This window comes from Rhinoderma darwinii, chromosome 10 (genome assembly GCF_050947455.1).
Source record: "Rhinoderma darwinii isolate aRhiDar2 chromosome 10, aRhiDar2.hap1, whole genome shotgun sequence".
Classification (NCBI taxonomy): domain Eukaryota; kingdom Metazoa; phylum Chordata; class Amphibia; order Anura; family Rhinodermatidae; genus Rhinoderma; species Rhinoderma darwinii.
The window spans coordinates 106573236-106591858 of record NC_134696.1 but is presented as its reverse complement, the minus strand read 5'-3'; the positions used below and the strand labels follow the sequence as shown (position 1 = coordinate 106591858).

The 18623-nt window shown below is 42.1% G+C and overlaps 1 protein-coding gene across 1 annotated transcript in view; it reads right to left on the bottom strand.

Annotated features, from left to right (window-relative positions):
- LOC142662356 (tyrosine-protein kinase STYK1-like) overlaps window positions 1-18623 on the bottom strand; it is a 60332-nt gene that overhangs the window by 17497 nt on the left and 24212 nt on the right. The window contains exons 2-5 of the mRNA XM_075840581.1: window positions 18096-18178; window positions 17539-17676; window positions 16107-16319; window positions 15804-15985 (exon numbers count right to left, since the gene is read on the bottom strand). Of these exons, the coding sequence (XP_075696696.1) occupies window positions 15804-15985; window positions 16107-16319; window positions 17539-17676; window positions 18096-18117 (555 nt within the window). The 5' untranslated portion in view covers window positions 18118-18178. The remainder of the gene's footprint in view (window positions 1-15803; window positions 15986-16106; window positions 16320-17538; window positions 17677-18095; window positions 18179-18623) is intronic.

Sequence of the window (18623 nt, the reverse complement as noted above, 5' to 3'; positions counted from 1 at the left end):
TTATAACACTCCAGCACTATTATATCCTCCAGACATTACATCATATATGTGACTGATATCAGCCGCTCCTCTTATAACACTCCAGTACTATTATATCCTCCAGAGACATTACATCATATGTGTGACTGATATCAGCCGCTCCCCTGATATCACTCCAGTACTATTATATCCTCCAGACATTACATCATATATGTGACTGATATCAGCCGCTCCTCTTATATCACTCCAGCACTATTATATCCTCCAGACATTACATCATATGTGTGACTGATATCAGCCGCTCCCCTTATATCACTCCAGCACTATTATATCCTCCAGAGACATTACATCATATATGTGACTGATATCAGCCGCTCCTCTTATATCACTCCAGCACTATTATATCCTCCAGACATTACATCATATGTGTGACTGATATCAGCCGCTCCCCTTATATCACTCCAGCACTATTATATCCTCCAGAGACATTACATCATATATGTGACTGATATCAGCCGCTCCTCTTATATCACTCCAGTACTATTATATCCTCCAGAGACATTACATCATATGTGTGACTGATATCAGCCGCTCCTCTTATATCACTCCAGTACTATTATATCCTCCAGAGACATTACATCATATGTGTGACTGATATCAGCCGCTCCCCTGATATCACTCCAGTACTATTATATCCTCCAGAGACATTACATCATATGTGTGACTGATATCAGCCGCTCCTCTTATATCACTCCAGCACTATTATATCCTCCAGAGACATTACATCATATGTGTGACTGATATCAGCCGCTCCTCTTATAACACTCCAGTACTATTATATCCTCCAGAGACATTACATCATATGTGACTGATATCAGCCGCTCCTCTTATAACACTCCAGTACTATTATATCCTCCAGAGACATTACATCATATGTGTGACTGATATCAGCCGCTCCTCTTATATCACTCCAGCACTATTATATCCTCCAGAGACATTACATCATACGTGTGACTGATATCAGCCGCTCCTCTTATAACACTCCAGTACTATTATATCCTCCAGAGACATTACATCATATGTGTGACTGATATCAGCCGCTCCTCTTATATCACTCCAGCACTATTATATCCTCCAGAGACATTACATCATATGTGACTGATATCAGCCGCTCCTCTTATATCACTCCAGCACTATTATATCCTCCAGACATTACATCATATGTGTGACTGATATCAGCCGCTCCTCTTATAACACTCCAGCACTATTATATCCTCCAGAGACATTACATCATATGTGACTGATATCAGCCGCTCCTCTTATATCACTCCAGTACTATTATATCCTCCAGAGACATTACATCATATGTGTGACTGATATCAGCCGCTCCTCTTATATCACTCCAGTACTATTATATCCTCCAGAGACATTACATCATATATGTGACTGATATCAGCCGCTCCTCTTATATCACTCCAGTACTATTATATCCTCCAGAGACATTACATCATATGTGTGACTGATATCAGCCGCTCCTCTTATATCACTCCAGTACTATTATATCCCCCAGAGACATTACATCATATGTGACTGATATCAGCCGCTCCTCTTATATCACTCCAGCACTATTATATCCTCCAGAGACATTACATCATATATGTGACTGATATCAGCCGCTCCTCTTATATCACTCCAGCACTATTATATCCTCCAGAGACATTACATCATATGTGTGACTGATATCAGCCGCTCCTCTTATAACACTCCAGCACTATTATATCCTCCAGAGACATTACATCATATGTGACTGATATCAGCCGCTCCTCTTATAACACTCCAGTACTATTATATCCTCCAGAGACATTACATCATGTGTGACTGATATCAGCCGCTCCTCTTATATCACTCCAGCACTATTATATTCTCCAGAGACATTACATCATATATGTGACTGATATCAGCCGCTCCTCTTATAACACTCCAGTACTATTATATCCTCCAGACATTACATCATATGTGACTGATATCAGCCGCTCCTCTTATATCACTCCAGTACTATTATATCCTCCAGAGACATTACATCATATGTGACTGATATCAGCCGCTCCTCTTATAACACTCCAGTACTATTATATCCTCCAGAGACATTATATCATATGTGTGACTGATATCAGCCGCTCCTCTTATATCACTCCAGTACTATTATATCCTCCAGACATTACATCATATATGTGACCGATATCAGCCGCTCCTCTTATATCACTCCAGTACTATTATATCCTCCAGGGACATTACATCATATATGTGACTGATATCAGCCGCTCCTCTTATATCACTCCAGCACTATTATATCCTCCAGACATTACATCATATGTGACTGATATCAGCTGCTCCTCTTATATCACTCCAGCACTATTATATCCTCCAGAGACATTACATCATATGTGACTGATATCAGCCTCTCCTCTTATAACACTCCAGTACTATTATATCCTCCAGAGACATTACATCATATGTGTGACTGATATCAGCCGCTCCTCTTATAACACTCCAGTACTATTATATCCTCCAGAGACATTACATCATATGTGTGACTGATATCAGCCGCTCCTCTTATATCACCCCAGCACTATTATATCCTCCAGAGACATTACATCATATGTGTGACTGATATCAGCTGCTCCTCTTATAACACTCCAGTACTATTATATCCTCCAGAGACATTACATCATATGTGTGACTGATATCAGCCGCTCCTCTTATATCACTCCAGTACTATTATATCCTCCAGACATTACATCATATATGTGACCGATATCAGCCGCTCCTCTTATATCACTCCAGTACTATTATATCCTCCAGGGACATTACATCATATATGTGACTGATATCAGCCGCTCCTCTTATATCACTCCAGTACTATTATATCCTCCAGAGACATTACATCATATGTGTGACTGATATCAGCCGCTCTTATATCACTCCAGTACTATTATATCCTCCAGAGACATTACATCATATGTGACTGATATCAGCCGCTCCTCTTATATCACTCCAGTACTATTATATCCTCCAGAGACATTACATCATATGTGACTGATATCAGCCGCTCCTCTTATATCACTCCAGCACTATTATATCCTCCAGAGACATTACATCATATATGTGACTGATATCAGCCGCTCCTCTTATATCACTCCAGTACTATTATATCCTCCAGAGACATTACATCATATGTGACTGATATCAGCCGCTCCTCTTATATCACTCCAGCACTATTATATACTGCAGAGACATTACATCATGTGACTGATATCAGCCGCTCCTCTTATATCACTCCAGCACTATTATATCCTCCAGAGATATTACATCATATGTGACTGATATCAGCCGCTCCTCTTATATCACTCCAGTACTATTATATCCTCCAGAGACATTACATCATATGTGACTGATATCAGCCGCTCCTCTTATATCACTCCAGCACTATTATATCCCCCAGAGACATTACATCATATGTGTGACTGATATCAGCCGCTCCTCTTATATCACTCCAGCACTATTATATCCTCCAGAGACATTACATCATATGTGTGACTGATATCAGCCGCTCCTCTTATAACACTCCAGTACTATTATATCCTCCAGAGACATTACATCATATGTGACTGATATCAGCCGCTCCTCTTATATCACTCCAGCACTATTATATCCTCCAGAGACATTACATCATATGTGACTGATATCAGCCGCTCCTCTTATAACACTCCAGTACTATTATATCCTCCAGAGACATTACATCATATATGTGACTGATATCAGCCGCTCCTCTTATATCACCCCAGCACTATTATATCCTCCAGAGACATTACATCATATATGTGACTGATATCAGCCGCTCCTCTTATATCACTCCAGTACTATTATATCCTCCAGAGACATTACATCATATGTGTGACTGATATCAGCCGCTCCTCTTATATCACTCCAGTACTATTATATCCCCCAGAGACATTACATCATATGTGTGACTGATATCAGCCGCTCCTCTTATAACACTCCAGTACTATTATATCCTCCAGAGACATTACATCACATATGTGACTGATATCAGCCGCTCCTCTTATATCACTCCAGTACTATTATATCCTCCAGAGACATTACATCATATATGTAACTGATATCAGCCGCTCCTCTTATATCACTCCAGTACTATTATATCCTCCAGAGACATTACATCATATGTGTGATTGATATCAGCCGCTCCTCTTATATCACTCCAGTACTATTATATCCTCCAGAGACATTACATCATATGTGTGACTGATATCAGCCGCTCCTCTTATAATGCTCCGGCACTATTATATCCTCCAGAGACATTACATCATATGTGTGACTGATATCAGCCGCTCCTCTTATATCACTCCAGCACTATTATATCCTCCAGAGACATTACATCATATGTGTGACTGATATCAGCCGCTCCTCTTATAACACTCCAGCACTATTATATCCTCCAGAGACATTACATCATATGTGTGACTGATATCAGCCGCTCCTCTTATATCACTCCAGCACTATTATATCCTCCAGAGACATTACATCATATGTGTGACTAATATCAGCCGCTCCTCTTATAACACTCCAGTACTACTATATCCTCCAGAGACATTACATCATATGTGTGACTGATATCAGCCGCTCCTCTTATATCACTCCAGTACTATTATATCCTCCAGAGACATTACATCATATGTGTGACTGATATCAGCCGCTCCTCTTATATCACTCCAGTACTATTATATCCTCCAGAGACATTACATCATATGTGTGACTGATATCAGCCGCTCCTCTTATATCACTCCAGCACTATTATATCCTCCAGAGACATTACATCATATATGTGACTGATATCAGCCGCTCCTCTTATATCACTCCAGTACTATTATATCCTCCAGAGACATTACATCATGTGTGACTGATATCAGCCGCTCCTCTTATAACACTCCAGTACTATTATATCCTCCAGAGACATTACATCATATGTGACTGATATCAGCCGCTCCTCTTATAACACTCCAGCACTATTATATCCTCCAGACATTACATCATATGTGTGACTGATATCAGCCGCTCCTCTTATATCACTCCAGCACTATTATATCCTCCAGAGACATTACATCATATATGTGACTGATATCAGCCGCTCCTCTTATATCACTCCAGTACTATTATATCCTCCAGAGACATTACATCATATGTGACTGATATCAGCCGCTCCTCTTATATCACTCCAGCACTATTATATCCTCAAGAGACATTACATCATATGTGACTGATATCAGCCGCTCCTCTTATATCACTCCAGCACTATTATATCCTCCAGAGACATTACATCATATATGTGACTGATATCAACCGCTCCTCTTATAACACTCCAGTACTATTATATCCTCCAGAGACATTACATCATATGTGACTGATATCAGCCGCTCCTCTTATAACACTCCAGTACTATTATATCCTCCAGAGACATTACATCATATGTGTGACTGATATCAGCCGCTCCTCTTATATCACTCCAGTACTATTATATCCTCCAGAGACATTACATCATATGTGACTGATATCAGCCGCTCCTCTTATATCACTCCAGTACTATTATATCCTCCAGAGACATTACATCATATGTGTGACTGATATCAGCCGCTCCCCTGATATCACTCCAGTACTATTATATCCTCCAGAGACATTACATCATATGTGACTGATATCAGCCGCTCCTCTTATATCACTCCAGTACTATTATATCCTCCAGAGACATTACATCATATGTGTGACTGATATCAGCCGCTCCTCTTATATCACTCCAGCACTATTATATCCTCCAGAGACATTACATCATATGTGTGACTGATATCAGCCGCTCCTCTTATAACACTCCAGTACTATTATATCCTCCAGAGACATTACATCATATGTGACCGATATCAGCCGCTCCTCTTATAACACTCCAGTACTATTATATCCTCCAGAGACATTACATCATATGTGTGACTGATATCAGCCGCTCCTCTTATATCACTCCAGCACTATTATATCCTCCAGAGACATTACATCATACGTGTGACTGATATCAGCCGCTCCTCTTATAACACTCCAGTACTATTATATCCTCCAGAGACATTACATCATATGTGTGACTGATATCAGCCGCTCCTCTTATATCACTCCAGCACTATTATATCCTCCAGAGACATTACATCATATGTGACTGATATCAGCCGCTCCTCTTATATCACTCCAGTACTATTATATCCTCCAGAGACATTACATCATATGTGTGACTGATATCAGCCGCTCCTCTTATATCACTCCAGTACTATTATATCCTCCAGAGACATTACATCATATATGTGACTGATATCAGCCGCTCCTCTTATATCACTCCAGTACTATTATATCCTCCAGAGACATTACATCATATGTGTGACTGATATCAGCCGCTCCTCTTATATCACTCCAGTACTATTATATCCCCCAGAGACATTACATCATATGTGACTGATATCAGCCGCTCCTCTTATATCACTCCAGCACTATTATATCCTCCAGAGACATTACATCATATATGTGACTGATATCAGCCGCTCCTCTTATATCACTCCAGCACTATTATATCCTCCAGAGACATTACATCATATGTGTGACTGATATCAGCCGCTCCTCTTATAACACTCCAGTACTATTATATCCTCCAGAGACATTACATCATATGTGACCGATATCAGCCGCTCCTCTTATATCACTCCAGCACTATTATATCCTCCAGAGACATTACATCATATGTGACTGATATCAGCCGCTCCTCTTATATCACTCCAGTACTATTATATCCTCCAGAGACATTACATCATATGTGTGACTGATATCAGCCGCTCCTCTTATATCACTCCAGTACTATTATATCCTCCAGAGACATTACATCATATATGTGACTGATATCAGCCGCTCCTCTTATATCACTCCAGTACTATTATATCCTCCAGAGACATTACATCATATGTGTGACTGATATCAGCCGCTCCTCTTATATCACTCCAGTACTATTATATCCCCCAGAGACATTACATCATATGTGACTGATATCAGCCGCTCCTCTTATATCACTCCAGCACTATTATATCCTCCAGAGACATTACATCATATATGTGACTGATATCAGCCGCTCCTCTTATATCACTCCAGTACTATTATATCCTCCAGAGACATTACATCATATGTGACTGATATCAGCCGCTCCTCTTATATCACTCCAGCACTATTATATACTGCAGAGACATTACATCATGTGACTGATATCAGCCGCTCCTCTTATATCACTCCAGCACTATTATATCCTCCAGAGATATTACATCATATGTGACTGATATCAGCCGCTCCTCTTATATCACTCCAGTACTATTATATCCTCCAGAGACATTACATCATATGTGACTGATATCAGCCGCTCCTCTTATATCACTCCAGCACTATTATATCCCCCAGAGACATTACATCATATGTGTGACTGATATCAGCCGCTCCTCTTATATCACTCCAGCACTATTATATCCTCCAGAGACATTACATCATATGTGTGACTGATATCAGCCGCTCCTCTTATAACACTCCAGTACTATTATATCCTCCAGAGACATTACATCATATGTGACTGATATCAGCCGCTCCTCTTATATCACTCCAGCACTATTATATCCTCCAGAGACATTACATCATATGTGACTGATATCAGCCGCTCCTCTTATAACACTCCAGTACTATTATATCCTCCAGAGACATTACATCATATATGTGACTGATATCAGCCGCTCCTCTTATATCACCCCAGCACTATTATATCCTCCAGAGACATTACATCATATATGTGACTGATATCAGCCGCTCCTCTTATATCACTCCAGTACTATTATATCCTCCAGAGACATTACATCATATGTGTGACTGATATCAGCCGCTCCTCTTATATCACTCCAGTACTATTATATCCCCCAGAGACATTACATCATATGTGTGACTGATATCAGCCGCTCCTCTTATAACACTCCAGTACTATTATATCCTCCAGAGACATTACATCACATATGTGACTGATATCAGCCGCTCCTCTTATATCACTCCAGTACTATTATATCCTCCAGAGACATTACATCATATATGTAACTGATATCAGCCGCTCCTCTTATATCACTCCAGTACTATTATATCCTCCAGAGACATTACATCATATGTGTGATTGATATCAGCCGCTCCTCTTATATCACTCCAGTACTATTATATCCTCCAGAGACATTACATCATATGTGTGACTGATATCAGCCGCTCCTCTTATAATGCTCCGGCACTATTATATCCTCCAGAGACATTACATCATATGTGTGACTGATATCAGCCGCTCCTCTTATATCACTCCAGCACTATTATATCCTCCAGAGACATTACATCATATGTGTGACTGATATCAGCCGCTCCTCTTATAACACTCCAGCACTATTATATCCTCCAGAGACATTACATCATATGTGTGACTGATATCAGCCGCTCCTCTTATATCACTCCAGCACTATTATATCCTCCAGAGACATTACATCATATGTGTGACTAATATCAGCCGCTCCTCTTATAACACTCCAGTACTACTATATCCTCCAGAGACATTACATCATATGTGTGACTGATATCAGCCGCTCCTCTTATATCACTCCAGTACTATTATATCCTCCAGAGACATTACATCATATGTGTGACTGATATCAGCCGCTCCTCTTATATCACTCCAGTACTATTATATCCTCCAGAGACATTACATCATATGTGTGACTGATATCAGCCGCTCCTCTTATATCACTCCAGCACTATTATATCCTCCAGAGACATTACATCATATATGTGACTGATATCAGCCGCTCCTCTTATATCACTCCAGTACTATTATATCCTCCAGAGACATTACATCATGTGTGACTGATATCAGCCGCTCCTCTTATAACACTCCAGTACTATTATATCCTCCAGAGACATTACATCATATGTGACTGATATCAGCCGCTCCTCTTATAACACTCCAGCACTATTATATCCTCCAGACATTACATCATATGTGTGACTGATATCAGCCGCTCCTCTTATATCACTCCAGCACTATTATATCCTCCAGAGACATTACATCATATATGTGACTGATATCAGCCGCTCCTCTTATATCACTCCAGTACTATTATATCCTCCAGAGACATTACATCATATGTGACTGATATCAGCCGCTCCTCTTATATCACTCCAGCACTATTATATCCTCAAGAGACATTACATCATATGTGACTGATATCAGCCGCTCCTCTTATATCACTCCAGCACTATTATATCCTCCAGAGACATTACATCATATATGTGACTGATATCAACCGCTCCTCTTATAACACTCCAGTACTATTATATCCTCCAGAGACATTACATCATATGTGACTGATATCAGCCGCTCCTCTTATAACACTCCAGTACTATTATATCCTCCAGAGACATTACATCATATGTGTGACTGATATCAGCCGCTCCTCTTATATCACTCCAGTACTATTATATCCTCCAGAGACATTACATCATATGTGACTGATATCAGCCGCTCCTCTTATATCACTCCAGTACTATTATATCCTCCAGAGACATTACATCATATGTGTGACTGATATCAGCCGCTCCCCTGATATCACTCCAGTACTATTATATCCTCCAGAGACATTACATCATATGTGACTGATATCAGCCGCTCCTCTTATATCACTCCAGTACTATTATATCCTCCAGAGACATTACATCATATGTGTGACTGATATCAGCCGCTCCTCTTATATCACTCCAGCACTATTATATCCTCCAGAGACATTACATCATATGTGTGACTGATATCAGCCGCTCCTCTTATAACACTCCAGTACTATTATATCCTCCAGAGACATTACATCATATGTGACCGATATCAGCCGCTCCTCTTATAACACTCCAGTACTATTATATCCTCCAGAGACATTACATCATATGTGTGACTGATATCAGCCGCTCCTCTTATATCACTCCAGCACTATTATATCCTCCAGAGACATTACATCATACGTGTGACTGATATCAGCCGCTCCTCTTATAACACTCCAGTACTATTATATCCTCCAGAGACATTACATCATATGTGTGACTGATATCAGCCGCTCCTCTTATATCACTCCAGCACTATTATATCCTCCAGAGACATTACATCATATGTGACTGATATCAGCCGCTCCTCTTATATCACTCCAGTACTATTATATCCTCCAGAGACATTACATCATATGTGTGACTGATATCAGCCGCTCCTCTTATATCACTCCAGTACTATTATATCCTCCAGAGACATTACATCATATATGTGACTGATATCAGCCGCTCCTCTTATATCACTCCAGTACTATTATATCCTCCAGAGACATTACATCATATGTGTGACTGATATCAGCCGCTCCTCTTATATCACTCCAGTACTATTATATCCCCCAGAGACATTACATCATATGTGACTGATATCAGCCGCTCCTCTTATATCACTCCAGCACTATTATATCCTCCAGAGACATTACATCATATATGTGACTGATATCAGCCGCTCCTCTTATATCACTCCAGCACTATTATATCCTCCAGAGACATTACATCATATGTGTGACTGATATCAGCCGCTCCTCTTATAACACTCCAGTACTATTATATCCTCCAGAGACATTACATCATATGTGACCGATATCAGCCGCTCCTCTTATATCACTCCAGCACTATTATATCCTCCAGAGACATTACATCATATGTGACCGATATCAGCCGCTCCTCTTATAACACTCCAGCACTATTATATCCTCCAGAGACATTACATCATATGTGTGACTGATATCAGCCGCTCCTCTTATATCACTCCAGCACTATTATATCCTCCAGAGACATTACATCATATGTGTGACTGATATCAGCTGCTCCTCTTATATCACTCCAGCACTATTATATCCTCCAGAGACATTACATCATATATGTGACTGATATCAGCCGCTCCTCTTATATCACTCCAGCACTATTATATCCTCCAGACATTACATCATATGTGTGACTGATATCAGCCGCTCCTCTTATATCACTCCAGTACTATTATATCCTCCAGAGACATTACATCATATGTGACTGATATCAGCTGCTCCTCTTATATCACTCCAGCACTATTATATCCTCCAGAGACATTACATCATATGTGTGACTGATATCAGCCGCTCCTCTTATAACACTCCAGTACTATTATATCCTCCAGAGACATTACATCATATGTGTGACTGATATCAGCCGCTCCTCTTATATCACCCCAGCACTATTATATCCTCCAGAGACATTACATCATATGTGTGACTGATATCAGCCGCTCCTCTTATAACACTCCAGCACTATTATATCCTCCAGAGACATTACATCATATGTGACCGATATCAGCCGCTCCTCTTATATCACTCCAGCACTATTATATCCTCCAGAGACATTACATCATATGTGACCGATATCAGCCGCTCCTCTTATAACACTCCAGCACTATTATATCCTCCAGACATTACATCATATGTGACTGATATCAGCCGCTCCTCTTATATCACTCCAGTACTATTATATCCTCCAGAGACATTACATCATATGTGACTGATATCAGCCGCTCCTCTTATAACACTCCAGTACTATTATATCCTCCAGAGACATTATATCATATGTGTGACTGATATCAGCCGCTCCTCTTATATCACTCCAGTACTATTATATCCTCCAGACATTACATCATATATGTGACCGATATCAGCCGCTCCTCTTATATCACTCCAGTACTATTATATCCTCCAGGGACATTACATCATATATGTGACTGATATCAGCCGCTCCTCTTATATCACTCCAGTACTATTATATCCTCCAGAGACATTACATCATATGTGACTGATATCAGCCGCTCCTCTTATATCACTCCAGTACTATTATATCCTCCAGAGACATTACATCATATGTGACTGATATCAGCCTCTCCTCTTATAACACTCCAGTACTATTATATCCTCCAGAGACATTACATCATATGTGACTGATATCAGCCGCTCCTCTTATATCACTCCAGCACTATTATATCCTCCAGAGACATTACATCATATATGTGACTGATATCAGCCGCTTCTCTTATATCACTCCAGTACTATTATATCCTCCAGAGACATTACATCATATGTGTGACTGATATCAGCCGCTCCTCTTATATCACTCCAGTACTATTATATCCTCCAGAGACATTACATCATATGTGTGACTGATATCAGCTGCTCCTCTTATATCACTCCAGCACTATTATATCCTCCAGAGACATTACATCATATATGTGACTGATATCAGCCGCTCCTCTTATATCACTCCAGCACTATTATATCCTCCAGACATTACATCATATGTGACTGATATCAGCTGCTCCTCTTATATCACTCCAGCACTATTATATCCTCCAGAGACATTACATCATATGTGTGACTGATATCAGCCGCTCCTCTTATATCACTCCAGTACTATTATATCCTCCAGAGACATTACATCATATGTGTGACTGATATCAGCCGCTCCTCTTATATCACTCCAGCACTATTATATCCTCCAGAGACATTACATCATATGTGTGACTGATATCAGCTGCTCCTCTTATATCACTCCAGCACTATTATATCCTCCAGAGACATTACATCATATATGTGACTGATATCAGCCGCTCCTCTTATATCACTCCAGCACTATTATATCCTCCAGACATTACATCATATGTGTGACTGATATCAGCCGCTCCTCTTATATCACTCCAGTACTATTATATCCTCCAGAGATATTACATCATATGTGTGACTGATATCAGCCGCTCCTCTTATATCACTCCAGTACTATTATATCCTCCAGAGACATTACATCATATGTGTGACTGATATCAGCCGCTCCTCTTATATCACTCCAGTACTATTATATCCTCCAGAGACATTACATCATATATGTGACTGATATCAGCCGCTCCTCTTATATCACTCCAGCACTATTATATCCTCCAGAGACATTACATCATATATGTGACTGATATCAGCCGCTCCTCTTATATTACTCCAGTACTATTATATCCTCCAGAGACATTACATCATATGTGTGACTGATATCAGCCGCTCCTCTTATATCACTCCAGTACTATTATATCCTCCAGAGACATTACATCATATATGTGACTGATATCAGCCGCTCCTCTTATATTACTCCAGCACTATTATATCCTCCAGAGACATTACATCATATATGTGACTGATATCAGCCGCTCCTCTTATATTACTCCAGTACTATTATATCCTCCAGAGACATTACACCATATGTGTGACTGATATCAGCCGCTCCTCTTATATCACTCCAGCACTATTATATCCTCCAGAGACATTACATCATATGTGACTGATATCAGCTGCTCCTCTTATATCACTCCAGCACTATTATATCCTCCAGAGACATTACATCATATATGTGACTGATATCAGCCGCTCCTCTTATATCACTCCAGCACTATTATATCCTCCAGACATTACATCATATGTGTGACTGATATCAGCCGCTCCTCTTATATCACTCCAGTACTATTATATCCTCCAGAGACATTACATCATATGTGACTGATATCAGCCGCTCCTCTTATATCACTCCAGTACTATTATATCCTCCAGAGACATTACATCATATGTGTGACTGATATCAGCCGCTCCTCTTATATCACCCCAGCACTATTATATCCTCCAGAGACATTACATCATATGTGTGACTGATATCAGCCGCTCCTCTTATAACACTCCAGTACTATTATATCCTCCAGAGACATTACATCATATGTGTGACTGATATCAGCCGCTCCTCTTATAACACTCCAGCACTATTATATCCTCCAGAGACATTACATCACATATGTGACTGATATCAGCCGCTCCTCTTATATCACTCCAGTACTATTATATCCTCCAGAGACATTACATCATATATGTGACTGATATCAGCCGCTCCTCTTATATCACTCCAGTACTATTATATCCTCCAGAGACATTACATCATATGTGTGATTGATATCAGCCGCTCCTCTTATATCACTCCAGTACTATTATATCCTCCAGAGACATTACATCATATGTGTGACTGATATCAGCCGCTCCTCTTATAATGCTCCGGCACTATTATATCCTCCAGAGACATTACATCATATGTGTGACTGATATCAGCCGCTCCTCTTATATCACTCCAGTACTATTATATCCTCCAGAGACATTACATCATGTGTGACTGATATCAGCCGCTCCTCTTATATCACTCCAGTACTATTATACCCTCCAGAGACATTACATCATATGTGACTGATATCAGCAGCTCCTCTTATATCACTCCAGCACTATTATATCCTCCAGAGACATTACATCATATGTGACTGATATCAGCCGCTCCTCTTATATCACTCCAGCACTATTATATCCTCCAGAGATATTACATCATATGTGACTGATATCAGCCGCTCCTCTTATATCACTCCAGTACTATTATATCCCCCAGAGACATTACATCATATGTGTGACTGATATCAGCCGCTCCTCTTATATCACTCCAGCACTATTATATCCTCCAGAGACATTACATCATATGTGTGACTGATATCAGCCGCTCCTCTTATAACACTCCAGTACTATTATATCCTCCAGAGACATTACATCATATGTGTGACTGATATCAGCCGCTCCTCTTATATCACTCCAGCACTATTATATCCTCCAGAGACATTACATCATATATGTGACTGATATCAGCCGCTCCTCTTATATCACTCCAGCACTATTATATCCTCCAGAGACATTACATCATATGTGTGACTGATATCAGCCGCTCCTCTTATATCACTCCAGCACTATTATATCCTCCAGAGACATTACATCATATGTGTGACTGATATCAGCCGCTCCTCTTATAACACTCCAGTACTATTATATCCTCCAGAGACATTACATCATATGTGTGACTGATATCAGCCGCTCCTCTTATATCACTCCAGTACTATTATATCCTCCAGAGACATTACATCATATATGTGACTGATATCAGCCGCTCCTCTTATATCACTCCAGTACTATTATATCCTCCAGAGACATTACATCATATGTGACTGATATCAGCCGCTCCTCTTATATCACTCCAGTACTATTATATCCTCCAGAGACATTACATCATATGTGTGACTGATATCAGCCGCTCCTCTTATATCACTCCAGTACTATTATATCCTCCAGAGACATGACATCATATATGTGACTGATATCAGCCGCTCCTCTTATAACACTCCAGCACTATTATATCCTCCAGAGACATTACATCATATGTGTGACTGATATCAGCCGCTCCTCTTATATCACTCCAGTACTATTATATCCTCCAGAGACATTACATCATATATGTGACTGATATCAGCCGCTCCTCTTATATCACTCCAGTACTATTATATCCTCCAGAGACATTACATCATATGTGACTGATATCAGCCGCTCCTCTTATATCACTCCAGTACTATTATATCCTCCAGAGACATTACATCATATGTGTGACTGATATCAGCCGCTCCTCTTATAACGCTCCGGCACTATTATAAGCTCTGGATGGTGGGTTGGCGTTATTATATATAATACCTCACGTGAGCTCCGCAGGCAGGTGAGTAGATTTCCGCAGGACATGGCCTTCATGATGAGACTCGGGGGTCTCCTCGTAGTCTGACACCAGAGCATCTTTATCAGACTGTCGTGATTACAGACCTGCACATAAAACTTCATGATATCGATGAAGTCCTGCACCTCTCCGGGGCTGCAATGCTCTGCAGAAGACACAAGAGGGAGGTAACGTGTCAGTCTGCGCTCCCCTCCTGATTGGGGGTTACGTGTCAGTCTGCGCTCCCCTCCTGATTGGGGGTCATTCTCCAGACTTGCGCCACTTACCAGACAGCTCCTTCAGGACAACATGTCGTCCGTCCTCCGTCTCCCCCGGGCAGCACAGAACTCCGCGACTAATGGGACCAAAGTGGCCACTACACAAAACCACCTTGTGCTCCACTGTCCAGTGTCCGGGCAGCTGCTTCTTCTCCAGGACGGGATCTGAGGGGTCCAGTGAATTCTCATAGACCCCCCCGGCATTCACTGCACAATCTGCATCTACATAAACCAACGAGAATAGAAAAAATACTCAGACACCTGCACCACATAGTGAGGTATATATCCACGCCGGAGCGAGCGGCACCCAGCCACGCCGGAGCGAGCGGCACCCAGCCACGCCGGAGCGAGCGGCACCCAGCCACGCCGGAGCGAGCGGCACCCAGCCACGCCGGAGCGAGCGGCACCCAGCCACGCCGGAGCGAGCGGCACCCAGCCACGCCGGAGCGAGCGGCACCCAGCCACGCCGGAACGAGCGGCACCCAGCCACGCCGGAGCGAGCGGCACATAGACACGCCGGAGCGAGCGGCACATAGACACGCCGGAGCGAGCGGCACCCAGCCACGCCGGAGCGAGCGGCACATAGACACGCCGGAGCGAGCGGCACATAGACACGCCGGAGCGAGCGGCACATAGACACGCCGGAGCGAGCGGCACATAGACACGCCGGAGCGAGCGGCACACAGCCACGCCGGAGCGAGCGGCACACAGTGTATAGTAATATAAGAGCGCACCAAAAGAGTATATAGTAATATTAGAGCGCACCGAAGAGTATAGAGTAATATTAGAGCGCACCGAAGAGTATATAGTAATATTAGAGCGCACAGTATATTAGAGCGCACAGCATTAGAGCGCACAGCATTAGAGCGCGCAGTATATTAGAGCGCACAGTACATTATATAGTAATATTAAAGTGCACCGTAGAGTATATAGTAATATTAGAGCGCACAGTATATTAGAGAACGCAGTATATTATATAGTAATATTAGAGCGCACAGTACATTATATAGTAATATTAGAGCGCACAGTACATTAGAGCGCACAGTACATTAGAGCGCACCGTACATTAGAGCGCACAGTACAGTATATAGTAATATTAGAGCGCACCGTATATTAGAGCGCACCGTATATTAGAGCGCACCGTACATTAGAGCGCGCAGTACATTAGAGCGCGCAGTACATTAGAGCGCGCAGTACATTAGAGCGCGCAGTACATTAGAGCGCGCAGTACATTAGAGCGCGCAGTACATTAGAGCGCGCAGTACATTAGAGCGCGCAGTACATTAGAGCGCGCAGTACATTAGAGCGCGCAGTACATTAGAGCGCGCAGTACATTAGAGCGCGCAGTACATTAGAGCGCGCAGTACATTAGAGCGCACAGTACATTAGAGCGCGCAGTACATTAGAGCGCACAGTATTGATATTACACCGACGCTTTTACCTGTTTCGTCTCTTAACCTTTGTTTTTTGCTTTTCTTCTTACAAATCAACTTCCAGAAGATAATGGCGACCACTATGAGGGTGACACCGGAGAGCAGCGCCGGGATGATGATGACTGCGTTCTGCCAGCCGCTCTCATCTGGGAACAGATCACACAACGTGTTAATCACATGACATCAGGGGGGGCTGTTACTGGGGTACGAGCCCAGCAATGATTATGGGGGTCTCCTGACCAGTGCCCCCCCCGTGTGAGGGAACATACACCTGTATAATGAGGGGCCGGACAGGAGACTTACACGGCGGCGGCGGCACGAGTAACGCATCATTATAACTGCACTTCATGGCGGACCGTCAGATTCTGCAGCGCTCCCATGGGGGTGGTCACCCAGCTTTCCCAGATGGTGAATGCCAAACCTTCCCCCCTCTGCAGTGACACATTCCCGGCCACCATTGCGCGCACGACTGGGAAGATTTGGCTACGAGTGATGGGTGACGGAGGCCGCACTGACTGACACCCAGCTTTCCCAGATCCAGAATAGCTGTAAAGTGAGCACTTACTACGGTCCTCGGATAAATTCATGGTCAGCTGCCGGACCTCGTCCGTGTGTCAGTCCTGATGCTCCTCGGCGGCTCGTCAGTCACTATGGGGGAGGGGACACAGATTACTGGAAACTCCTTATAGTAAATGTATAGACGATATAAAATGTACCAGACGAGACCCCCCAGCCCTCCGTGCACCGGCAAAACTAAGTCACATGGCCCGCCATCTGCGGGCCGTAGTCATGTGACCTGCAGCAAATCACTGTTGTAGAGACGTGCGGAGCTCCGCCCCAGAGGAACAGCTCCACCCACAATCCAAAAACTTTTCTCCTAAAAATATTATCAACATTTACAGCGGTGAGATAGTCTACTGGATCCAGAGAAAGATCCCAGCTCTCCCAGACTTCTGAATGGCAAGTTATGCTGAAAGACGGAAGCAATTAATGGATCAGATCTACCAATCAGAACCGAAGGAAAGCTGGGTGATCGTGTACGTGAACCTCAGAGGACAGCACGGATCTTTGCCGTTTTAAAGGGCCAGTAACC